This window comes from Dipodomys spectabilis, unplaced genomic scaffold (genome assembly GCF_019054845.1).
Source record: "Dipodomys spectabilis isolate Male_0828 unplaced genomic scaffold, ASM1905484v1 ptg000215l, whole genome shotgun sequence".
NCBI classification, from domain to species: Eukaryota; Metazoa; Chordata; class Mammalia; order Rodentia; family Heteromyidae; genus Dipodomys; species Dipodomys spectabilis.
Genome location: NW_024870892.1, coordinates 9,374,428 through 9,400,002, shown reverse-complemented (window position 1 = coordinate 9,400,002; position 25,575 = coordinate 9,374,428). Strand labels below are relative to the sequence as shown.

Genomic DNA, 25,575 nt, shown 5'->3' with positions numbered 1-25,575 from the left:
CAGCACAGGGAGGCTGCAAATGGGCAGTGGTTTGGACACTTCTGAAGCATTCCATTGTATAGTTGGGCAAACTGAGGCCCAGGGGCCCGCACGTGAGATCCCTTAACACCAGCCTGAGAACCTCGCTTTCTTCTCTCCCCACCCTCACCCCCCACCCCAGCTTTCTTCAAAGAGGTGTTTGGGGAAGCGGGTCTGGGGCCTCCTGCGTGTGCCCTGCGAGAGGCTGAGCCGGCCGAGGACCCCCCTCGGGGAGCGGCGTTCGGAGCTGAGCCACGCGGAGGATCCCGTCTGCCCGGCCCCAGCTCCCGAGTACTCACTCCCTGGAGATAGTCTGGGCGCCAGGCGGGAAAGTCACATTTGGGACACTGGAGAGAAACGCAGAAACACAAAATCAAAGCCGTGGAAAGTCGCCCCAGCTCCATCTAGGCTGAAGCTGTGCTCCGAGCGCGCGCGCGCGCACGCACACACACACACACACACACACACCCCTCCACCGCACCCCGCCCCGTCGGTTGTGTCCGGGACCCCGCGGACCCCCAGGGCCCGGGGGATCGCAGAAGCCCTCGCCGTGGCTCCCCGGGAGCAGCCGGGCGCTGGCGGGGGTGGGGGCGGAGTGAGGTGGCGGGAGCGGGTGGGCGGGGGCGCTGACGTCAGACCCGGGTCCGGGCGCCGCCGGCCGCTCCCCCGCCACAGCTTGGTGGCCGCGCTCGCAGCCGGGCCGGGGCTGGGCGCCGCGCAGCCAGGCAGCCTCGCGCGCAGCCACCGGGGAGCCGGGCGGGGGCCATGCGGCTGCCTTGAGCGCGCGGGGAGGCCGCCGCCAAGCAGCGCGCGTAGCGGGCCGGCGGCCGAAGCCGCGAGTGGGGGGAAGACACCCCCCCCCCCGCCTCGGCCGCGTGCGCGCAGCGACCCAGCATGGAGCTGAGCCTGGAGAGCCTGGGGGGGCTGCACGGCGTGGCCCACGCGCAAGCGGGCGAGCTGCTGAGCCCGGGCCACGCGCGCTCCGCGGCGGCACCGCACCGCAGCCTGGTGGCACCGGGTCGCCCGGGCCTGGTGGCGGGCATGGCGAGCTTACTGGACGGCGGGGGCGGGGGCGGCGGCGCGGGGAGCGCGGGCGGCGCGGGCGGCGCGGGCGGCGGGGCTGACTTCCGTGGGGAGCTGGCGGGCCCGCTGCACCCGGCCATGGGCATGGCCTGCGAAGCGCCGGGTCTGGGTGGCACCTACACGACGCTCACGCCCCTGCAGCACCTGCCGCCACTCGCGGCCGTGGCTGACAAGTTCCATCAGCACGCGGCAGCCGCAGCGGTGGCCGGGGCGCACGGTGGCCACCCGCACGCGCACCCGCACCCCGCGGCCGCGCCGCCCCCGCCGCCCCCGCCGCAGCGCCTGGCGGCCAGCGTGAGCGGCAGCTTCACCCTCATGCGCGACGAGCGCGCGGCGCTCGCCTCCGTGGGCCACCTTTACGGGCCCTACGGCAAGGATCTGCCCGCCATGGGGTCCCCGCTCTCGCCGCTGCCCAACGCGCTGCCACCCGCGTTGCACAGCGCCCCGCAGCCGCCGCCGCCGCCGCCGCCGCCGCTGGCCGCCTACGGGGCGCCGAGCCACCTGGCGGGGGACAAGCTGCTGCCGCCCGCCGCCTTCGAGCCGCACGCCGCGCTGCTGGGGCGAGCGGAGGACGCGCTGGCCCGAGGGCTGCCGGGAGGAGGCGGCGGTGCCGGGGCCAGCGGGGCGGGCGCCGGGGGCGCCGCGGGCTTGCTGGCGCCGCTGGGCGGGCTGGCGGCGGCCGGGGCGCACGGGCCGCACTCGGGTGGCGGCGGCCCGGGCAGTGGTGGCGGCGGCCCCGGCGGCCCGGGAGCCGGTGGGGCAGCGGAGGAGATCAACACCAAGGAGGTGGCGCAGCGCATCACCGCGGAGCTGAAGCGCTACAGCATCCCGCAGGCCATCTTCGCGCAACGCATCCTGTGCCGCTCGCAGGGCACGCTCTCCGACCTGCTGCGCAACCCCAAGCCGTGGAGCAAGCTCAAGTCCGGCCGAGAGACCTTCCGCAGAATGTGGAAGTGGCTGCAAGAACCCGAGTTCCAGCGCATGTCGGCGCTGCGCCTGGCAGGTAGGAGCGCGCCGCTCACTTCCCCCCCGGCCCTCGAGCGAGCGCCGGCGCGGGGCTCCCCAGCGCCGAGCAGGGCGGCGCCGGGCGCCCGACCGAACGGCCCTGCGCCCCGTTAGCCTAGGCCCCTTCGGAGAAGGCTAGATCAAGATCTGCGTCCCAGTCTGTGGGTATCGTCGCCAAAAGAGGAAAGGGGTGGGGGTGGGGGGGAGGAATGGGGCCTTCTTCCCCCTCCAGCAAGTCGCCGTCCCGGTCCCCCTTGGGAACCAGCCCCTACGGGTTCCTCGTCCCTTTTGTCCTGCGAGGACCGGGTTCAGGCCCTTTCTCTGACACCGAGCTCAGGATAGATCTTTGTGTATGTGTTGTGTGTATGGATGTGTGTGCGTGCGCGCGCGTTCGTGCGTGCGTGCGCCTTGGGCAAAGGGGTGCTGTCTGTCAGATTGGGGTACTCCTCCCCTCCATAGTTAAACCTGGGACCCCCCCCACTCCCCACCCCAGCCTCGGCCCACCCAGTTGGTGCGTGGGAGCTGCTGGCGCCTCCCCGGCAGAGCTCAGGCTGGGCCAGGCTCAGCCCTCCAGCCCTCGCCGTTCTTTGTAGCTGGGCCCCGGCGATCGATAGTCCCTACCTCCCCACCCCTCCGGCCGCTGGCAAAGGTCACCCGAGAATGGGCGGGGGGAGGGGCGACCCCGGGGACCCTCGGCTCGCGGCCCGCCGGAGGCCTTCACAGCCCGGCCTGTTGGCAGCTCGCCTCCGTGTGCTCCTGGGTTGGACGTCCGCACCCCTCTCCTCCTAGCTCTTAGGTTTTTCTCTCTGGCTTCTGATCTATTTTCCCGTTGCTCTCTGGTTTCCTTATTCTTCCTGGTCTTTTTGCTTCTGTCCCCTCCCCCCTCCCGGGACCTGCTCCCTCCCTCCCCAATGGACAGCAGCTGGGTCTACACACCCCCCTCTCCAGCGAGGAAGCCCCCTTCAGGACTCGACAGACTGTGTTTGGGGGGGGGGGCGCAAGAGAGCCTCTAGTCTGGATGAGGGTTTTTCCCTGGCAGTGTTGGGGAGGGGGCTGTGCACCCAGCCACAGGGACAATAGCAGCTTCCAAATCGATCGCTTTCTCTACACACAAGAGCCAGAAAAGGGGGGTGGGCGGCAGGCTGGGCCAGCAAGGAAGACAGGAGGGATTTGACTGTACCCCTGTTCCTGCCAACAGAGAGGCTGAGGAGAAGAGAGGAGTTGGGAGTTGGGAGGCCGAGATTGTCCTGAGTTGTGACACTCCCTCCCATTCAGCAAGCAGTTCCCTCTCCTTCCATATTCCAGGCTCTTGCTGGACAAAGCTCCTGGAGCCTGATGGGCCTCAGTTTCCCTCTTCTGCCAGGCCAGGGTCTATCTAACTGCAGCTCATATAGGGTTCTTAGAGTCTCCACTTTGGACCTCGGAGTAATTGTCTCTCAAATGTGGCAGGTAACTAAATCCCCAAGGATGTTGCTGGAACGCGTGTTAAAAAGAACTACTAGCACTCAGACAGCTTCTCATTAGGGCAGAATCTCTGGGTTCTGTTCCTCAGACACATTGCACATCGGGGACCTCATCGTCCTCACCGTGGCTGTCCAGCCGTGCCAAGGCAGGCTGCACTGTGCCGTGTGGGTGAACTCAGGTGACAGACATCATATCCCACAAGGGACCTGTCACCCCGCTGCCCTGTCCCCTGCCTAATGCCACCTCCAGACACATATAGATGGCATGTGTTGTATTCCCCCTCCCCATGGTGTACCCAGAACCCATGCCAGCCTCCACATCTGTTTACATATCTAAGATTGACCCGTTAGTGGCATTTGGAAGGCCTATTTGAGGGGCCAAGCCGCGGAAGATTGCCCAGAGAATCACAAAGACAAGCTACAGGCTGGGTGAGAAGTTGACAGTGGAGCAGGTGGACAGAGTGCCTGGTGTCCGGAGCCTGTGGGCGGCTCATTCGCGGCGGCCATCCGGTCTCAGGGCTCCCCTTTCTGCTCAGGTGTAGTTGCGGACGGGGCAGGGAGGCAGAGTTACTCTGGGCATCGCCTCCCTAACCTTTGCAGTGGTGAACAGCCTCCACGCTCAGCGTCTATTTTCCGTTTTGGAAACAGGAGCTGGAGTAGTGGGGAGCCGCCGGTCACCTGGGTGGCTGTAGGTGAGTGCAGGGGGGGGGGGGGTCAAGATTCTCCATCTCAAGCAAGGCTCTGGAAGAGTGAGGAGAGTGAACCAGGGCCCCCCCTTTGCCGTTCATGACCCTCCCTTTTGGCTCCCTCCGCGTGCCAGCTAATCCAGGACGCCGTGGACACCTGGACACTCCGCCTGGGATGTCAGAAGTCGTAGCGCCGCCAAAGCTGAGGGATAATTTAAGGCTTGGGCAGGCGGAGGCCTTTAGTTCCGGTCGCTGCGCAGATGAAAAGCGATTAAGTGGCGGCAAATCGAGGCGTTTAGGGGAGGCGGCGGCCGGTGCATCCCCACCGCACTCACCCGCAGCACGGCCACGACCTGCTGGCGCCCAGAGCTGCCTCCCCGGGAGAGGCTTCCTCCTCCTCAGCATCCTCTACCCGCGCACAGCGAAATCTGCACAGCCAGCCTGGCCGGCAGGGGAAGCGTGCCGCTGCCCGACCCCTTGCACACGGGCTGCCCGGGGTCTTCCGCCACTGTCCCCAGGCAGCCTCCAGTGTCCCGCCAGGAGAAGGACCTGTGAGAGAAAGGAGGAAGGGGACCACGGTGGGGAAATGGAGATGGACAGAGGGGGACGCAGAGGAAAAAAGAAAGAAGAAACCAAAACAGAAAGGACTCAGGGAAAGACAAAAAGAGACAGGGAGACAAAGACCAGGCAAAGGCGACACAGACAGCGGCAAGTGGACAGAGTTAGATCAGGGGCTAGAGGAGCCTTTGCCGGACTCTTCTCCCACCCATCTCCTGCACCCCCAGACCTGGAGAAACAGTGACCCTCTCTCTCTCTCTCTCTCTCTCTCTCTTTCTCTCTCTCTTCCTCACGATTGCAGCCCCAGTAGTAAGGGCTGCAAGAGATGACCAAGTGGTTTCTTTGTTCCAAGAAATCCTTCACGATTTCTAGTTTCAGTACGGAGTCTGTGTGCCTCAGTTTGCCCATCTGTAAAATGTGTGTCTGACGGTACCATTTGGTGATTCCAGGCCCAGTTAGTCTAGGGAAGGGCAGCCTTGAAGCTCGCATCCCGTTCCTACCAGGATGGGGCATCACACCCCTCCCGCGCCAGAATCCTCCTGCAGAAGCCCCCGCCCGCCCCAGCGGCTTCTCGAACTGTGATTAGAAGAGAAGGCTGGGGGAGGGGCGGTCGATGGATTCGAATTACCGTCTCTAATTCATCACCACCGTGGCTGGGTCGATAGCTCTGGCCGTCTTCAAATATTGTTTAAATTGCAACTGCGGAGGAAAAGTATTTTTTGTAGCCGATCAGAAAAATATACATAAAAATAATAAAATAATCAGAGGGAGGCCGTTGACACACTAAAGCACCTTCCTTCGTTTCCTCTTCCTGATCCTCACTGGGTGGGGAAGAGTAAAGAACCCAGAAATCCTGTGGGATCCAAGGTCGGGGAAACTGAGGCAGAGAGGAACCTGGCACCTATGGGATTCTTAACCCCAACATGGAACAAATCACATCATCCCTAGGACAAAAACCAGAGTGGTTTCTGGAAAGAAATGCTAAAGGCCCTGGCTTAGTAATGACCCAACTAGAGGGTAGGACTGCCAAGAGCTGGGGTCCCGTCAGGACTATGCTAGATCCCTCACACAATTCCTCAATTCCTCCATCCAGGACGGGTGGGTGGGGAGAAGGGAGAAATGCAGGACCTGAGAGTCTCCTTTGAGGGAACAAATGCTGTTGCTCCTTCTCTCTTAAAGGATCCCTCCCTGGCTGTGTGTGTGTGTGTGTGTGTGTGTGTGTGTGTGTGTGTGTGTGTGTGTCTAGGGGGGTGCCAGTACCGCTTGAACTAAGAATCTGGTTGCTGTACCTTCGCATTTTGCTCAAGGCAAAGCACTCTACCACTTGAATCACAACTCTACTTCTGGCTTTTTGCTGGTTTGTTGGGGAGCTAAGAGTCACATGGACTTTTGTAAAGCCCAGGTTGGCTTTGGACCATGATCTTCAGATCTCAACCTCCTGAATAATTTATAGGCATGAGCCACTGACACCTGGTCCTGGTGCCTTTTGGGAAAACCTTACCACCCACCCACCGCAGGAAAGAGACCCCAGCCTTCCAGCTGATAGACGAGAGAGCTGTCAGTATCAGGGAGAGCTAGAAATCCTGGACCTCACCTGGGTTCCACCCCTGGGCAGAGAACCCCATGGACTTGGAAAGGAACAGAGCTGGTAGCCACAGATGCTTCATGGCTTGGGCAGACAGGGAACATGTCCAGGGCTTCAAGTGCTGCACATTTGGGACTTCTGTGCACAGTGCCCAGAGAGACAGAGTCTCCTTGAAACCAGCTCCCTCCCTCTTAAGCCAAGACCTGGGCTTTGCTGGGAATCTTCCCTGATCATTTGCTCTCTCTTGCACGTGTCCAGCACAGGGAGAAGGAGAGGCAAGTAAGCCCCGAGAGAGACCTGCTAGGAGGCCCTAGTCCCTTGGTCCTTCATCTCAGTTCCCCCTCCATAGATGGAATTCTGTGGAATAATCTTTTTGTTGGGGTGGGGGAAAGGCAGGTACTGGTTTGTTTGGTTTTCTTGCTTAAGGCTGGCACTCTACCACTCGATCCATTCTCCAAGTTTTGCTGGTTCATTGGAGATAAGCACTGCCCAGACTTTTCTCCCCATGCTGATTTGAACCTCGATCCCCAGATCTCAGCCTCCTGAGTAGCTGGGATATCAGGCGTGAGCCACCAGCCCCTAGCTTCTGAAATGATCTGTTTAAACTGGATGCAGTTAGTACTCCACAGACAAGCAAGCAGAGGCCAAGAAAGCAAGCCAAGGATGCCTGCCAAGGCTGGGGTGTGGGGGTAGGGGACTATGGAGACCGCGTGTGTGAGGGAGATGTGTTGGTGTTAAGAACCAGGGCAGGGCACTCCTGTGGGGATGGCAGGCGGCCCTGCAGGGAGGAAGGCTGGTCTGGAGAGCTCCATTGAGCTCCAGGACTCCAGCTGGGTGGCTTTGGGCTGGGCGGGGGAAGAAGGCCGGCACAGCACTTAATAGTTTATAATCTAGTCGCGGTGACCCCCTCGTGGACGGGTCTTTCCACCTCAGTGCTCTTTAGGGGCTGCTGCGTTTGTCCCCTTTGTGGAAGAAGAGCTCCAGGCTTCCTCCTTTCCCCTCTGCTTATCAGGATCCCGATGCCCTGCTTTTCCTGGCAAATCTTCCAGTGTGACTGTCACCCAGCGCCAGAGCTCAGAACCATTTAGGTGATTTCCTCAGAGGCAGGAATGAACACCCCACATCCCTGAAAAGCCCATGGATGAGATCGGGGGAGGGGGGTTGTGCCTGCATGTGGCTCCTCTTCTCTGAAGTCCCTGTAGACTAGAATCCATCCTCCTGCTTAAATCTCTCCTTACCTTGCTTCTTCCTCATCAACCATTACCACTCTAGTCTGAACCACTTCTCTTCCCCAATCTCCTCCTCCACGCTGGCCTCCTAGACGTCCTCTCATCCCTTCTGCCCTCTTCTCCACAAGCTAAACTTTTTACAGCCTGTCCCTTCCCCCTGCCTGTGCCAGCCTGCAACACAACAAACCCCCAACTCTCCACGCTCCTGAGGGGGCAGGAGAGGCTGCTTCTGGATGGGAGATGGGCATGGACACAAAGGTTCAGAGATAGGAAAGTTGAGTCCAGGGCTGCAGGACTGAGGCCTGGTCCCTTCAGCCTCTTTGTCTGAGCCAGCAAGCAGCCTCGCTTAACCAGAGGGGCTCAAGCTGCTTTGAATCAAGTTTTTGATGAACTTCAGACCCTGATCAGGACAGACCAGTGGCACTGAGGGGGAGGGGAGGGGCTGAGTTAGGAGTGGGCAGGGTGGAAGGGGAGACCCCAGGACCTTGGGCTAGCTGGGACACCTTCAGTCTCAGTTTCCTCTCTGATGGGGAGTAAGCATACCTGTGTGTGCGTCTTGCTGCAGCAACCCGTTGAGAAACAGAGAGGAACAAAGAGAATCTGCCAGGGGGTGGTAGAGCATGCCTGTAGTCCTGGCTGTTCAGGAGACTAAGATCTGAGGATCCTGGTTCCAAGTCAGCCAGGGTAGGGGGAAAAAAAAATCACGGAACCTCTTTTCTCCAATGAACCACCAAAAAGCTGGAAGTGGAGCTGAGGCTCAAGTGGTAGAGCACCAGCATTAAAAATGAAAAAGCTCAGAGATAGCACCCAGGCCCTGAGTTCCAGACCCTGGGACTGGCACAGAAAACAGAATTCGGAGCCAGAGAAAGTTGCATAGGTCAGACACTCATTCACGGTACCAGACTGTCCTTACAGGTGGCTATGGAACCTTCTAGACCTCACAGAGGCCTGGAACACCTAAAACATGCGTGCGTGCACACACACACACACACACACACACACACACACACACACACTGGTGCACACACACCCTCCACCTCTCCTGAGTTCAGCTGCTGGTGCTGGGGGTGGTCCATTCCCCTCCCCCAACTGTGCCCAGCAGAGGCTTCTACCTTATGCCCTAGCACTGAGGGGTGGGAAGAGAGCCATACCTGCTTGTGAGCAGATCTGAGTGCTTCTGAGTGCCCTGGCCCATGCACTAGACCATTGCTGGAGAGGGGGAGAATGTGTGTGCCTCAATTTCCCCACTGGCCAACCCTGCCCTGCAGTGCTGGGGAAGTTACCAAGTCAGGCTGACCGTGCCACATGCCATATGTCAATGGGTCACCAGTGTGGGGAGCCCTGGAAACCCAAACATCTAGCACTCACGTACCTTCTGCTGCTGTGAATGGCCGGCCCCCATCCTGCACCACGCACAGGGTCCCAAGCCTCAGGGTCCCTGGGCAGGCTGGAACAGAGACTGTAGCGCTCTTACCCTCACCCTGTAGCACCATCTTTGGGGCTCCAGTCCCCCCTCTTTGCCAGTGTGCCACAGTCTACACCCCTGACTTGTAGCAACCCCATCTGTGGGAGCACAGACATTTCTCCTCTCTACCGCTCTTGTTTTTTCTCATTAGATCTTGAACTCAGGACCTCTGCTTGCTAGGCAGGCACTCCGTGATGAGCCAGGTACCTCGCCTTTAAGGTTTTATTTTCTTGTATTTCTTGTATATGTTGCGCTGGTTCTTTTTGACATACAGCTTCACTCCTTGCCCAGGCTGGCCGGGATCACCACCCTCTTTGGGTGTGTGTGTGTTTGTTTGCTATAAGAACTGGGGGGACAAGCAGGCACTGGCCCCAATATAGGTGGAGAAGAGATCTAGAGAAGTTTTTATTTTCCCCCCTCCCTGGGCTGCTCTGGGCACCTTAATCCTCCTGATCTCAGCTTGCCAAGTAGCTAGCATTAAAGCCACCAGTGCCAGACCCCTTTTGGGGTCTTTAAAAGAATTCTGTATAATTAGGGTGTGTGTGTGTGTGTGTGTGTGTGTGTGTGTAAAAGAGAGGGCTTCATTTTGTATCCCAGGCTGGCCTGGAATGAACTTGGGATCCAAGGCACTAGAATGCTGAGATTACAGGTATATGCTACCACACCTGGCTTCCATATTATTTTAAATAGTGAACACATCCAAATTTAAATGGACTAGGAGAGAGGCTTCATTTCTTCCTTTTTTGCTAAACAAATGTTTTTCCTTTTCTCCTCCAGAAAACATCTGCAGTTGAAAACTTCCTTCCTTCCTTCCTTCCTTCCTCCCTCCCTCCCTTCCTTCGTTCCTTCTTTCCTTCCTTCCTTCTTTCCTTCCTTTCTTTCCTTTCCTTTCCTTCCTTCCTTCCTTCCTTTCTTCTTTCTATCTTCCTTCCTTCCTTCCTTCCTTCCTTCCTTCCTTCCTTCCTTCCTTCCTTCCTTTCTTTCTTTCTTTCTTTTCTTCCTCCTCTCCCTCTCTCTCTCTTTCTTAAATAAAGGGCTGGAATTGTAGTGCCTCTGAGTATCAAGGAGAGTACCCCAAGTTTGAACCCCAATACCATAAAAAAGAGCCTCTCATGATGTGGGTGTCACCTGCTTTTCATCCCAGGGATTCACTTTAGTGAAGAAACCACATGATCTCTTTTGCTGGCTGCCTAGTACTCTGCTCTGTAATCCTTCTATTCATTATTTAACCACAAAGGTCCAGCCCACATTCGGGCTCTTGGGAAACGTTTGTGGTCATGGGGGGCTGGGCGGGGCACGGGCAAGCTACAGTGAATACTTCCACTTCCGGGACCTGACTTTATCTGTGGATTAATTCCCTAATAATTGAAATGTTTTGTCACACACACCCCATTTTCTGAGTTGGCCTTTTGGTCTTGTTTTTCTTATCACTGGTTTCTTTTCTGTCATCTTTTTCCAATTCATTTCCAACTGTCTGCTGGGTCTTGTGTGAATGTCTTTTTTAAAAATCGAAGCTATCTGTGTGTGTGTGTGTGTGTGTGTGTGTGTGTATTTGCACAGCCAGTTTGCCCAGTGGAAGGGCTCATGATGGCGGGGGCGGGGGTAATCTCTGTGGTTGGTTGAATGTCCAGCTTGAGCTGCCACAGGATACCCCTACCTCCACTCCTCAACAGTCCAGCCCCTAGAAGGTGCCCCTAGGGAGAGCCAGGCCCAGGTGGGTGTGGAACCTCCCAGATAAGCCCTTGGAAGACTCAGAACTAATTTGAGAGTTCAGTCATTGAAATCTCTTACTTCCTGGCTGCTCTGGAGAGAGGAAGGGAGGGAGGGAGAGAGGAAGGGAGGGAGGGAGGGAGGCCAGAGAGAGGTAGGAGGCTGGGCCCCTAGGAAAATATGGACAGTGCAGGTAGAGGGCAGGAGAAGGGACAAGCTGTGGGCAGATAAGGGACTGAGAAGCCTCTGGGGACCCTCACTGGGAACAGCAGCTTGGCATGACCCTTCTTCCTGGAAAAGATACCATACTCTTGCCATTAGGGGACCTCATTTCTAACTGATCTAGGGTATAGGGTAGATACAAAGAGAATCAGAATTTCTCCCCCACCCCATGCTGTGTGATATTGGCCAGGTTACTCACCCTCTCTGGCCAGGAGAGACTCAGAGCTATTCAGCCTGACAGGGATCAGGCACTGGGGGTTAGTTAGTGTTCCCCACATCCTGGTCTCCAGCAGCTGGTGGCTGGGGCAGAATGTGTTGCCAAGGAAACTGGTCATCATCCCAGCCGGAGACCAGGCTGTGTATTGAATTGTCTGCTCCATGAAGCCCCGTCTCAGGCTGGAGTGAGCACAGGAAATGGACGCAGGTGGTCGGAGGGAGGAGACAGCTCACTACCATCCTTGTTTCCTCTCCTGCCCTGTCCCAGGAGATACGTATGGGGGGACAGGCACACAAGGCCCAAGTTGGGACTGGCGTGGAGGTAGTTTGGGGTGATGCTCCCTTGGTGTGGGGCATGAGGAGGGATGATGGTAGCACCTTAGGATTGTTTTTTGCCAGTGTGTGCTGACACTGGGGCTTGAACTCAGGCCTTACCCGATCGCTTGGCTTTTCGGCTTGAGGTTGGCCCTCTACCACTTGAGTTACAGCTCTATTTCTGGCTTTTTGCTGGTTCACTGAGGAGAAATGTCATAGACTTTGCTGCTCAGGCTGGCTTTGAACCAAGAACCTCAGAGCTCAGCCTCCTGAGTAGCTCGGATGGCACGTGAGCCCCCAACACCTGGCCCTTGGCATCACTTCTTAGTCCACTTCTAAGAATCCTGCAGCCATTGGCTCTCCTGTCTCTCCCTGCCTTTGGGGTGTTGATCCTGTGGCTGTCCTGGCCTTGGCCACTCCTAGCTGTGTCAGCCTGATATCATCCCCTTCTCTGGGCTTCTCTGATCCTCCCCAATGTCCCCAACACATGAATGTGGTCTGTCCCAGCAGGCTCTGAGACCAGTGCTGCTTCTGATCCACCCCTTGTACAGTGGTACTTGGAAATTGCCGAACAGATAAATGAGTTAGAGAGTGAGTGAATGAATGATTGAGTGATTCAGTGAATGAATGAGTGTCTAGTGAGCTAAAGGAATGAGGAATGAGCAAATGGGTGAATGAATGAATGCATATGTAAATGAATGAATGAATGAATTACAGGGTGAATGAATACATGCATGAATGAATCAGTTGTAGAGAAAATGAATGCCTGAATGAATGAATGAGGGCCTAGATGAATGTGAATGAATGAATGAACAAGGGCCTGGGTGGATGAATGAATGAGGGAATGAATGCATGGATGAGTAAGTGAACAAATGAATGAATGAATGACTAAACGCATGCTGGGCTGCAGGCCTCTTGTGCTGCATTCATTCACAGCTCATGTCATTTTCTCATGGTCCCTGCTCAGTGGGGCCATCACCCTCTCCTACAGATGAGGACACAGGGTCATGGGTCACTGTTCCACTTGATAAACCAGGAACCTGATGTCAGCGCAGTGCCCTGGGTGATGTCCAAGGCCACTGGCCCGTGGAGCCCCGCCCCTGCAGAACCCCGCCCCCGCGGAGCCACGCCCCGCGGAGCCACGCCCACGGCCAGCTGGCCTGATCCGGAATGCTGAACAGCACCCCCAGGGCTCAGGGGTGCAGCTCTGCTCTGCCACCTCCCGGCCCCCATGACCAGCTGCAAAGAAATGCCAGTCACCCTGAGGTCTGCTGGCCATCGCTCCGAGCCACAACCATTCTGGTCCCCACACACTTTCCTCAGTCCATAGAACCAGCTCTGGCTGTGGCCACGGTGTCTCGTGTCTGTGACCCTGTGGCTGGGCTGGACTGGGCTGGACAGCGCCCCCAGTGATGGCCCAGTGCGTTTGCATATGGCTGGGGCTCCCACAGTCTACACCGCGGTAGCGAGGCCCCAGGCCCCCCCAGGTCGGCCCATACCGCAGAGGACAGAGGTCCGCAAACACAGCCCACGTCCAGTGTGTGCATAGACGCCCACTGACCCAGGGGGAGGCACCCCATTTCCAAGCTTAGCTGCGTTCAAAGCTGCAGAGAGAGGGTGGGAAGGAGGCATCCTTTCACCGCAGGAAAACAGAGTGAACAGGTGGCTCCAGCTCTGGCTACACGCAGGAATCTGGCTGAGCCACTGAGGCACGCTGTCTCCCCTCCCCCTCCCCACCTCTGAGAGCCAGCCCTGTCCCCCCTGCGGATCAATAGATCAATCGCTGGCTGAGTTATGCACTCCACAGAGGCTGGTCTGGGGGTTCCCAATGTCCTGCTCAGCCCTCCAGGATAGTGACTACCTCAGCAGGATCTGAGCTTGGGCTGAGACCTCCTTCTTAAGATCTTGCCACACCCACAAGGAGTAAGGGGGGTCGCTAGTCCCTGGACAACCTCTTGTCGACCCATTTTATGCTGGATGACAGAGGACTTCAGGTCACAAGCTCAGGGCTGGACCAGAAGGAGGAACAGTGGCCAGGAGCTAGGGCTACCTGTAGGGAGTGAGAGGAAGAACTTCCTGGAGGAGGGGCCATTGCAATAAGCCTTTGAGGGAAGTATAGAAGTTCCCTGGCTGCTGGAGCAGTCCAGTACTCTACTTATTATCAGTGTGTGTGTGTGTGTGTGTGTGTGTGTGTGTGTGTGTGTGTGTGTGTGTGTGTGTACACTCAGGTACTGGGGCTTGAACTCAGGGCTTCGTGCTCTTGCTCAGCTTTTATGCTTGAGGCTGACACGCTACCATTTGAGCCACACTTCCACTTCTTGATATTGCATGCTCATTTTCAGTTTTCTATCCTCTGCCCCTTTGGAAGATCCTAAAAACGATGACAGGCTTGGCACTGCTCTGACAGGGGATAGAACGCCATGGCCACACGGAACCTGCATCTGCCCAGATCCCCAGATAGAGGCTGAGGAAGCTCATTCCAGCCTCGCTTTACTCAAGATCTCTCTCTCTCTCTCTCTCTCTCTCTCTCTCTCTCTCTCTCCTTCTCTCCCTCTCCCTCTCCCTCTCCCTCTCTCTCTCCCCCACACCTCGCCTTTTTTTGGTGCCCGTCCTGGGGCTTGAACTCAGGGCTTGAGTGCTGTCCTTGGGTGTCTTATGCTCAAGGCTAGAGCCACAGCGCCACTCTGGCTTTTTTTTTTTTTTTAATAGTTTAATGGAGATCAGAGTCTCATAGACTTTCCTACTCAGACTGGTTTTGAACCAGGATCCTCAGATCTCAACCTCCTCAGTTGTTAGGATTACAGGTGTGAGCACTGTCTCCTGTTTTCACTCAGGATTTCAAAGCAGAAGGCAATTAGGACCTTCCTGTAGTTGGGGAAAACAGGTTCAAGAATAATCCCCAGGGCAGCTGATCTCATCGCCACTGGCTGGGAAGCTTGATGACCCCAGCAACTTTCTAGAAAGGCAGAAAACGGTGGTACAGGAACCTGGGAGGCAAGTCCACGGGCGTGAAGGACATCCTGACCTTGGGAGTTCCTGACACACCTGCCCTGTTTGCCTCCTTTGCTCCCAGCCCCCAACCCACACAGCCCAATCTGTCAATCTTCTTCAGAACTCGGGCAAAGATGGCGCCCTCTGCCAGCATCAGCAAGAACTGCAGGACAATGGAGTTCACAGATTTCCTGGCCTTTTCACGCAAGGCAGGCCCTCTACCACTTGAGCCACAGCTCCACTTCTGACTTTTTGTTGCTTCATTGGAGATGAGTCTCTCAGGATATTCTTCTAGGGCTGGCTTTGAACGGTGATTCTCAGATCTCAGCCTCCTGAGTAGCTGACAGGCATGCGCTCCTGAGACATCCAGCAGGGCTGACTCTAAGATCAGAGAGTGTCCAAATCCCAGCCTTGAGTCTTCTAATGCTTGTCCCTGCAGTCTGAGGGGGAAGGAAGGGGAGAGGGAGGGAGGAGTGCTTTCCTCCCTGGGGACCCTGTTCAGAGTGGCCTCGTTGTCATCAGTGGAACAGGTGGGGAGAAGAAAAGGGGAGGGGGAGATACTTGAGCCTGTGCAAGCGGACTTCCTTGCCCACGGTCCCAGAGTACGTCTGCTGGCTTCCCATGGCAATAACCCACAAGGCCACTCCACTGCCCAACCAAGAGTGGGGCCCGTTAGTGAGGGTGGAACAGAGGGCTAGACCAGGCAGAGGTGAAGAGAGGAGGGCGGAGGTAGACAGGTGTAATGGGAGGCCTGCGGCTGGAGGGGGACTTGCTGGAGGCAATGGAGGGGAGGGGGGGAGGAAGGGGAGGAAAGTGGTACTGGCTCTGGCAGTGAGTGGCGTGGAGTTGAGGGAGGACGGGAGGAGGTGATGGATGTGGAAGGGATAAAAGAAGAGCTGGTAGAAGAGGACGGTGGTGGAGGAGACGGAGAGGAGGAGGGATGGAGGAGGAAGGGGAGGAGGAAGAGGAAGAGCGGATGGGGGCGCAGCGACTGAGAATAGGATGGTGGGTGGGAGAAGACGGAACTGGAGGTAATGGTGGAGGAAAAGATGAAGGAGAAAGAAAAAAAAAGACGGAGGATAGCGTCTCCAGGAGGGAGGAGGGAGGAGGGGATGACGGAGAATGGCTGGTGGATTGATGCAGGCAGAAGAGGAGGGAACTGGAGGTATTGGTGGAGGATGCAGGATGCAGGAGGAGGGGTGGAGAGGAGGAGGGTGGAGGGGCAGGAGGAGGTGGAGGAGGAAGAGAAGAGGGTGAAGGAGGAAGAGCAGAAGATGGAGGAGCAGGTGGAGGAGGAAGAAAGGGTGAGGAGGAAGGGGAGGGAGGGGACGCAGGAGAATCGGATGGCAGGAAGAGACTGGAGCTGGAGGTGAGCGGGGCTGGTGTGTGCGGGATCTGTGGCTGGGGAGGGTGGGCAGAGAGGGTGGAGGGGAGAGCCCGGTGGTGACAGGTCCCGTGGGGTTGGGTGGCAGGGTATCTGGACCCGCGTGGTGCTGGGGATGAGTGTGGTGCCCCCCCCTCCCGCTTTCCCAGCCTGCTTCCTTCACCATTTTCCTTCCTGGGGGAGGATGGCCCTGGGGTGCCCGGTGCCCAGCCCCCCCCCACCTCTGCAGGGGCAGTGGGGGATGGGCCGGTGACAAAAGCTGCTCCCGGTAAACAGCTCCAACTGGAACAGGATCGATCCTGGCTGGAAACAGCTGTAATTAGATTGAACGCAGGCAAGGGGGCGCGGCCCAGCCTCTTTTCTGCTGCCTTCAACAAAAAAAAAAAAGAAGCTGAAGTTTTGCTTCCCGATTCCAGCCTGAGCCCGGCCCCTCCCCCAGCCTCCATCTCTAGGGTCCCCGTGAGAGACTCCAAGGGGACCCCAGCGGCCTGGGCTGGATGAGGCCATTGGTTTCTGCCTCACTACCAGCTGGGCAACCCTGGGCCAGTGGCTTACCTTCTCTGTGTAAAAAAGGAGAAACGTTATTCCTTATGGAATTATTATTATAAAGACTGAATGGCAGGCTCATGCCTATAATCCTAGCGACACAGGAAGCTGAGATCTGAGATTCCAAACCAGCCAGGGCAGGAAGTCAGTAAGACTCTTACCTCTCCAATTAACCAGTGGAAGTTTGGCTCAAATAGAGCACCAGCCTTGAGCAAAAGAGCCAAGTGAGAGATGGAGGACCTCAGTTCAAACCCTAGTTCAGGCACATTCACACACACACACACACACACACACACACACACACACACTTGAAGTTTACAACAGGTGTACAAAAAGGGTCTTCATTTGAATTTAAAAGTCTGGGTTGAGTTTCAAGTTTTCTTCTGGAAAACTGACTGCCTGAGACTGTGAGGCCTTTCAAAAATGGGGTGCCTGGCCCCTTCCTGTGGTCTTCACTGGGTGGGCCAGCACTAAAGAGGGCAAGGCTGAGACGGGTCCTTGAGTTTCTGCCACTGTCCTCTTCCTCCCCCCATCACTCTTTTTCTCCCTCCCTCCCTTCCTTCTCTTCCTTCCCTCCTTCCTTCCTTCCTTCCTTCCTTCCTTCCTCTCTTCCTTTCCCTCCCTCTCACCCTCCCTCCCTCCCTCCCTCCCTCCCTCCTTCCCTTCCTTCCTTCCTTCCTTCCTTCCTTCCTCCTTCCTTCCTTCCTTCCTTCCTTCTTTCCTTCCTTCCTTCCTTCCTTCCTTCCTCTCTTCCTTTCCCTCCCTCTCACCCTCCCTCCCTCCCTCCCTCCTTCCCTCCCTCCCTCCCTCCCTCCCTCCCTCCCTTCCTTCCTTCCTTCTTTCCTTCCTTCCTTCCTTCCTCTCTTCCTTTCCCTCCCTCTCACCCTCCCTCCCTCCCTTCCTTCCTTCCTTCCTTCCCTCTTTTGTCCCTTAGTTTGAACTCTGGGCCTTGCTTATTAGGCTGGTGCTCTATCACTTGAGCGACATCTTCAGCCTTGTTTGTTTTTATGTAGGATCCGGCTCTTCACTCCCAACTGGCCTGGACTGTGATCTTCCCACAGTAGCTGAGATGACAGGTCCAGGCCACCACACCCAACCCACACCCAACTTTTTGTGTTAAACTGGAGTCTTGGAGTCCTACTATTTGCCAGGGCTGGCCTTAATGATCCCCACCACCACCCTCAGCCTTTTTTTTTTTTTTACCAGTCATGGGGCTTGAACTCTGGGCCTGGGCGCTGTCCCTCAGTTCTTTAGCTCAAGGCAAGCACTCTACCACTTGAGCCACAGCACCACTTCTGGTTTTCGGGTGGTTAATTGGAGATAAAATCTCATGGACTTTCCTGCCAGGGCTTGCTTTGAACCATGATCCTCAGATCTCACCCTCCTGAGTAGCTAGGATTACAGGTGTGAGCCACAGGTACCCCGCTTCCCCTAAGTCTCTTGGATAGCTGAAATTGCAGGAGTGAGCCCTTGGTGCCTGGCTTGTTCTGTTTTCTTTTCTTTTCTTTTTTTTTTTTGCCAGTCCTGGGTCTTGAACTCAGGGCCTGGGCACTGTCCCTGAGCTTCATTTGCTCAAGGCTAGCATGCTTATCACTTGAGCCACAAAGCCACTTCCAGCCTTTTCTATGTATGTGGTACTGAGGAATCAAACCCAGGGCTTCATCTATGCTAGACAAGCACTCTACCACTAAACCACATTCCCAGCCCTGTTTTGCTTGCTTGCTTGCCTTCTTTCTTTCTTTCTTTCTTTTTCTTTCTTTCTTCCTTCCTTCCTTCCTTCCTTTCTTTCTTTCTTTCTTTTCTTTCTTTTTTTCTTTCTCTCTCTCTCTCTCTTTCTTCTTTCATTTCCTTTCCTTTTTGTCTGAGACAGAGACTCAAACTTGGTATCTGACAATTTTGACCATTAGCTGGCACTCTACCACCTGAACCATACCTCCAACCCCTGTTTTGCTTTCTTGAGCGAGTTTCACTATATAATCCAAGCTTGCCTGTAACTCTATTCTCAGCCTCCCAAGCATTATGCCATCATGCCCAACTTTATTGTTTTGGTATGGGTGTGTGTGTAGTTTGTGTGTATGTGTGTGTTGGTATTGGGGCTTGGACTCAGGGCCTTGGCACTGTCCCTTAGCTTTTCCATTCAAAGCTAGTATTCTATCACTTGAGTCACACCTTCACTTCCATAGTTTTCCCCTGGTTAAATTGGAGATAATAGTCTCACAGACTTGCCTCCTCTGGGCTGGCTTTGAGCTTTGATTCTCAGATCTCAGCCTCTTGAATAGCTAGGATTACAGGCATGAGCCATTTCATATTAATTGTCCCTTTAAATAATACACTGTTACGGTTTTTTTGTTACATTTTTTTTTAAATCAACATTCTCTTCTCACACACACACACACACACACACACACACACAGAGCGTGATTTTTTTCTAACATGTCCAATGACCTGCAACTGTCTTATTTAATCATAGAACCTGAAGCAGCCAATTAGAACCTCTGAGTGTCCCCAGACGAAGGTGACATGTCAGTTCACACTCTCCAGGCGAAGCCCCTGTCCTCAAGGAATGAGTCACAAGGCACAGGAACACTCATTTATTTTTGCAGTCATCTACGGACATCGATCTAGCACGCCATCTGTTCTGGAACCAAAGGAAAAGCAAGCTCCCTGTGCTGCCCTACAATCCCGTTGGACCACAAGGGCTTCCTTCCTTGAAGAAGAGGCTAGGAGCAGGGACGGCAGGGCACTCACTACCACACTTAGGGGTACCCAGCAGTGGGATGAGGCCTTTGCGGATGTGTGATGGGGTCAGATTCCGTTTATTTATTTAGTTATTTATGTATTAGCCAGTCCTGGAGCTTGAACTCAGGGCCTGGGTGCCATCCCTTAGCTTTTCCCACTCAAGGCTGGCATGCTACCACTTCAGCCACACTTCTATTTTTGTATGTCACTTGTGGGGCTTGAACTCTGAGCCTAGGCACTGTCCCTCCGCTCTTTGGCTCAAGGCGAGCGCTCTACCACTTGAGCCACAGCACTACTTCTGGTTTTCTGGTGGTTCATTGGAGATAAGAGTCTCATGGATTTTCCTGCCTTGGCTGGCTTTGAACTGCGATTCGATTCTCAAATCTCAGCCTCCTGAGTAGTTAGGATTGTAGGCCTGAGCCACCAGCGCCCAACCTCACTTCTAACTTTTTTGGAGTTACGAGTCTCATGGACTTTTCTGGCAAGGCTAGCTTTGAAGTTCAGTGCTCAGATCTCGGCCTCCTGAGAACCTTGGATTATAGGCAGGAGGCACTCCTGCATAGCCAAGCTGACATTCTGATCAAGTTCAAACTGATGTCCCAAATATCCCCAGGCTTGTGGCGCCTCTGAGCCCTCATTCTTTGGATCTGTGGGCTCTGTAGGGCCTCTGGGTTTGCAGAGAAGCCAGGTCTAAGCGGGAGAGGACCTCAGATACCCCCAGGTAGTTAAGCCTTCCTTGCAGGAACCTGGTTGCTGGGGTCTGGAGGTGCACTCCAGGAAAAAATGAGTCATTCCTAGGGAGTTATGCCCCCATCTCCATGTCACAGGCTTCTGGCTGGCAGTGGGGAACCCTTGCCCACTGGAGTAGGGGGTAAGTGGTGGAGGACGGGCACCGTGGAGGGGATGGGGTTTGATGGCTATACCTGGAGTTATACTCAAACTGTGTCCCCTTTCTTTGTCTCCTTTCTACCCTATCTGCTTGCCCTTGTCTGTTCCTACCTTCTTTGTCTCTGTCTCTCTCTGCCCCTCTGGCTGACCTTACCATTGGGTATTTCTGTCTGTCTGGGGGTGGGGGGGTCCCTCTTTCCTTGCCCTGCTGGTACCGGGTCCCTGTCTCTCCCCTGCCCCGTCCCGGATCCCTGCCCCTCTGTACCTGTCCTTGAACCCTGTCCCTCCCTGTCTCTCTCTCCCCACATGCTCTTGTTCTGCGGTCTTTGACTCTCCCTCCCTGCCTTTCCCTATTTCTGTCTCCTTCCTGTCCTGTTTGGGGTCCCCGTTCCTCCTGGCTCTTCTTGTGTCTGGGTCTCTGTCCCTCTTCTGCTTTTCCCTATCTTTGCCACTTTCCTGTCCCGCTGGGCCTGGGTCCATCCCTCCCCATCCCCGGTCCCTCCCCTGCCTGTCCGTCCCTCCCTCTCTCTCCATCCTGCCTCACAGCCTGCAAGCGCAAGGAGCAGGAGCAGCAGAAGGAGCGGGCTCTGCAGCCCAAGAAGCAGCGGCTGGTGTTCACAGATCTGCAGCGCCGCACGCTCATCGCCATCTTCAAGGAGAACAAGCGCCCGTCCAAGGAGATGCAGGTCACCATCTCCCAGCAGCTTGGCCTGGAGCTCAACACTGTCAGCAACTTCTTCATGAACGCCCGGCGCCGCTGCATGAACCGCTGGGCCGAGGAGCCCGGTGCCACCCCTGGCGGCCCTGCCAGTGCCACTGCCACCTTCTCCAAGGCCTGAACCGCCTGGCCAAGCCCCACTGGCTGGCCAGGCCCCCCACCTTCCTCCCCCACCCCCGGGAGGGGATCGCACACCTGGCTCCCCCCAGGCACAAAGGGCCCCTTCCCCATCCACCACCCCAAAAGGAAGCCCCACCCCACCCCGGGGGGGGCAGGGACAGGACAGAATGGGGTTTCCTAGCCCCCTCTCCATTCAGGACACACAGGGGGCCTCAAGGAAAACCAGGACTCCCTGTGTGTCCCCCCCTAAAGCGGGTCAAGAAGCACATACTAGAAATATAAACCGGGTATTTAAAAAGAATTAAGATTACCCCTCCTTTGCCAGGCCCAGGCCCTCCTGCCTTCCTGCTCCCCTCCCTAGCTACTGTGCCCCACTGTGTCCCCAAGAACTCAGCTCCTTCCCAAGTGGCCAAAACCCTGTCAAGCTGGATCCTCAGAGTGCCCCCCCAACCGACCCTCTCCACCGGCAGGAAGGCTTGCCACAGCCAAGACCCCAGCTGCCCCCTCCCCATGGCCAGGACTCTTTGTGCCAACAATTGCCTGCCTTAAAGCCGGGGGAGGGGGCCTGGGGTCTTCGCCCTTCCCGCCCCCCCATCCCAAACCCAAGGGGTGGCAGCGCCAACATGCGGGTAAATTCCAGAAACTTCCCTCTCCCCACCCCCCCAGCACCCCTGGTCTAGTTCACTTTAACTTTCCGCACCTTGATAAATGCCACACAGGGAAAATAACCAAAACCCACAGCGCTGGAACGGGAAGAGGACACCAGATTCCAAGATGAGGCGGCTGCACTCACCGAAAGCACCGCCCCACCGCCCCCAGTGCCACGGGGGCGCTCTGAATTTTCTGCCATGCATCATCCCTCGTGGGGTGCACAACTGGGTCCCACTCAAAGAGGAACTGGAGTGGTGAACCTCAAGTTTGATGCTGAAGAAGTTGGAATCTTCTTTTCCAATTTTTGCCAAAAAAAAAAAAAAAATACCAAGGAGGGGAAAGGGTTAGAAATGAAGACAAACACTGTGCTCCCCCTTTTTCTGGGAGCACCCCAATTTCCACTTGGGCTTATTTCCTCTGGGTGACTTCCAAGACTGGCTACAGTTGGATTTCCAAGAGCCCATTCACCTGGGGCTCGAGATGGGGGGGCGCTGGAAGAACCCTCTCCACAAACTCTTCCCCTCCCCGCGATGGCTGCCTCCCAGGGAGGGGCCACCCGTGTCCCTGAGACCCCCACCCCCAAGGTAAAGGCTACCTCACTCAAAGTTCATGTCTGTGATTGGAGAAATCACGCCTGATACCAAAGATTTCCCTCCCCTCCCCCCAAGGATTTGTGCTGGACCCTAGGGTTCCCGCCCCCACCCCAGAGAGAGAGAGAGAGAGAGAAAGAGAAAGAGAGAGAGAGAGAGAGAGGGGAATGGAAGATGATAGCGAGGTCGATGAGTGCCTTTTTCTTGAACCAAAGATGTGTGCGGTGTGTCCTCTGTCCTTATCGACTCGCTGTTTCCCCAGATCGACATAATGCTTCTAGAACCTTCTGGTGTGGGAGCAGAATCCTGAGTGAAGCGTCCCCTTCCCCCCCCCCCCACATACATCTCACACACACACACACACACACACACACACAGAGGCATGCACAGGATACACAGACACGTGCACACAGATCTTGTGTCTATTTCTGTAGTCCCAGGGTACTAGAAGGTTTGTTCTGGATGGGTCTCAGGCCCCCTCCTTCTTGCCCCTCCCTGATACCTGGGACCCCCTTTTCTCTCCCCCACGCCCCCAGTTCCTGATGGATGGCTCTAGGACTCTTGTCCCCTCTGTGCTGGGTGAGCCCCTTCCCCATGCCCAGCTTTCAAGACCCCAAAGTCAGGTACAAGGGGCTTCTTGTATCCCTGTTGGACGTGGGAAGGGGCTGCCTGTGTTCTTCTGCTTGTGACCAACTGGTTAGACCAGTGAGCCCTCGCTATCACCCAAGTTTCCCGGAATCCTTTTATTATTATTATTATTATTTATTTGCCAGTACTGAGTCTTGAGCTCAGGCTGCTGTTCCTTAGTTCCCCCACCCACCCACCCACCCACCCACCCAAGGTTAGCACTCTACCACTTTAGCCAGATCTCTACTTCTGGCTTTTTGGTGGTTAATTGGAGATAAGAGTCTTCTGAGTCTTCTGATTACCTAGGAATACAAGTGTGTGCCATAGAGCCTAGCTGTCTTCTGCTTCTTTTCCCCACTTTCCTTCCTCCGTTCTTTCCTTCCTTCCTCCCTTTTTCTCTTCCTTCTTAACTTTCTTCCACCATTCCTCCCTTCTTTTTCTTCATTTTCTCCCTCTTCTCTCTATCCCTCTTTCTCCCTCTCTCCCCCTCCCACTTCTTTTCTTTCTGTGTCAATCTTGGGCATAGGACCTACCCTTAGCCTAAGCCCATGCCAAGCAAACACTTTTCTACTCCCGGCCTTTTAGTCTAGTTTTTTGTTTGTTGTTTTGTCTGTCGTGGGGGTTGATCTCAGGGCCTGGGTGCTGTCCCTGAGCTCTTTTGCTCAAGGCTAGTGCTCTACCACTTCGAGCCCACAGCTCCACTTCTGGTTTTCTGGTTGGTTGTTATTAGAGATAAGAGTCTCTGGGACTTTCCTGCCAGGGCCGGCTTCAAATCTTGATCCTCAGATCTCAGCCTCAGGAGTAGCTAGGATTACAGGCATGAGCCACCAGTGTCTGGCCCTTTTAGATACTTTTCAAACACCATCACATATACACCAAAACACACACCAATACACACACACACACCAACACACACATCACACACACACACACACACACACATAGGCCCCCTCCTCTATGCCCATCACCTACTTACCAAAGACCTTTCCCCATGCTGGGAACCCATCTTCCAGCACAATTCCTTCTAGCCTTTGACAATTCTCTCTGAAATACCTCAAAATATTTAATGTATAGTTTATGTGATTTAAAAAAAATCCTTAGCTAGTTTTTGGAATATGTGACTTGAAGCTTTATACCGTTAAATTATAATTTTGCAGACGATGGCATGTCATTTCTGTGGCGGCTTCCGTGGAAGACGTATTGAATGTCAGGGCAGCAGAAGCCGGGCCAGCGGGGCGGGCGAGGGTGGGGCTGGGCCGTGGTGGCCTGGGCCAGCCTGGGACCAGACTTCTCATGTACAAGTCTTTTAGGAAAGAGAGTGGATCTTCTGTTTCCTGCCTTGTTCTGTTCCTTGGGTTTTTTTGGTTGTTGTTGTTTTATTTTAGTCATGTCTTATAAGAGTATTTATTATTCTATGTGTTCTGTGTTCAAATGTAATTTAAGGAAAAAAAAAGACGCGATGGAATTTGGTTTGATGCATGGCTAATGTATTCCTTCTTGCCAATGATGTAGTAAGTGGGGGTGGGTGGGGGGTTCCATGCCACATGGTTGTATTTCATGCCCAAGTCCCTGCTGTTCCGTGTGTTCTTTAAGCTGCTGTTTCTGTCCCCCATGTTCTAAGAAATTGAGGCTCCCCCCCCACACCCGAACCCAGGTGGAGAGGAAGAAAGGGTCCTGGAGCAGACTGAACCTTCAGTTCCCAGCACCTTACATCCCACCTGCCTGCCCAGCCTGGATTTTGGATGCCCAGGGCCTTCCTCGCTGCCGTGGCTCTCCCGCCCACCCCCTCCCACCAGGGTTGGTTTTACCTGAGCCTGAATTCCCAAGTGTCTTGTTCAGAGGAGAGAGACAATCAGGCAATTGGATTCTTGTTACCTAGGTGGTGGGGAGGAGCTGGGGTGTGCCTCAACTTCCCCAGATCCAAACAGTCCTGAGACTCATCCACTTCCATTGGGAGGTGCCCTCAGCCTCCCTGACCCAGGATTGGCCACCAATTCACCTTTCTGCCCAGCCTGGGAGATGAGAGCCTTCCCTCTCAGCCACTCCTGGGTCCTGAAGAGCAGAGCCCCACCCCCGCTCCCCACACACATATACTGACCCCAGTATTTGAAATGAGGCTCTGGGATCTTGCGTTTGCCTCACTCCTCCTTTGCCAGGTGGTCAGGCCTCTGAGCCACTCCTAGGTGGAGAAAGTAGTGGGCAGATTTCCTTCCTGGTAGACCCCAAGAATGTGGGTGATGGATGGGGACCGCTAAGGGATGTCCACACCATGTGTGACAGATGCTGGGCGTGGGATCTTAGGGCTCAGATGATGGCAAGGATGGGGGGAGGGGCCTCATCATTTTTTACCTTCTTAGCCCAAACTGTTTCAACCAAAGCCAGGCCTTTGGGCCCCAGAGCTCCTCTCGGCGGCTCTATCACGAGGGCTGGTTTTGGTGAATTACCTCAGTGGAGGGTGTGGAGGAGACCTAGAATATTTCTCATAAAGATGAGGAAGTAGGGTTGCTATTTGGGCTGTGGAAAGTTCTAGGTCTCCAAAACAGTAAGGGAAGAACAGCCTCATCCCACCCTCAGGTGATAAGCTTAAAAGTTTAAAAAAAAAAAAAGTCATCACCGTTGTGTTAACCATTGCTGTGCTGGGTTTGTTGTTTTGGTTTTTTTCTTCAATAAATTATTTTCTAGTCACTAAGCTGGGTGTGTGTGTGTTGGTTAACTGGGGATGGACAGAAAAGGGGAAGGCCAGGGGTCCCCAAGCCCTGAACACAG

The 25,575-nt window shown here is 55.5% G+C and overlaps 1 protein-coding gene across 1 annotated transcript; it reads left to right on the top strand.

The window, feature by feature from the left end:
• The first annotated feature begins 912 nt into the window (after positions 1-912).
• Positions 913-20,942, top strand: Onecut3 (one cut homeobox 3). The gene is made up of 2 exons (XM_042697315.1): positions 913-2,104; positions 20,650-20,942. The coding sequence occupies exons 1-2, from the start codon at positions 913-915 to the stop codon at positions 20,940-20,942; spliced, it is 1,485 nt and encodes a 494-aa protein (XP_042553249.1).
• Positions 20,943-25,575: the final 4,633 nt, after the last annotated feature.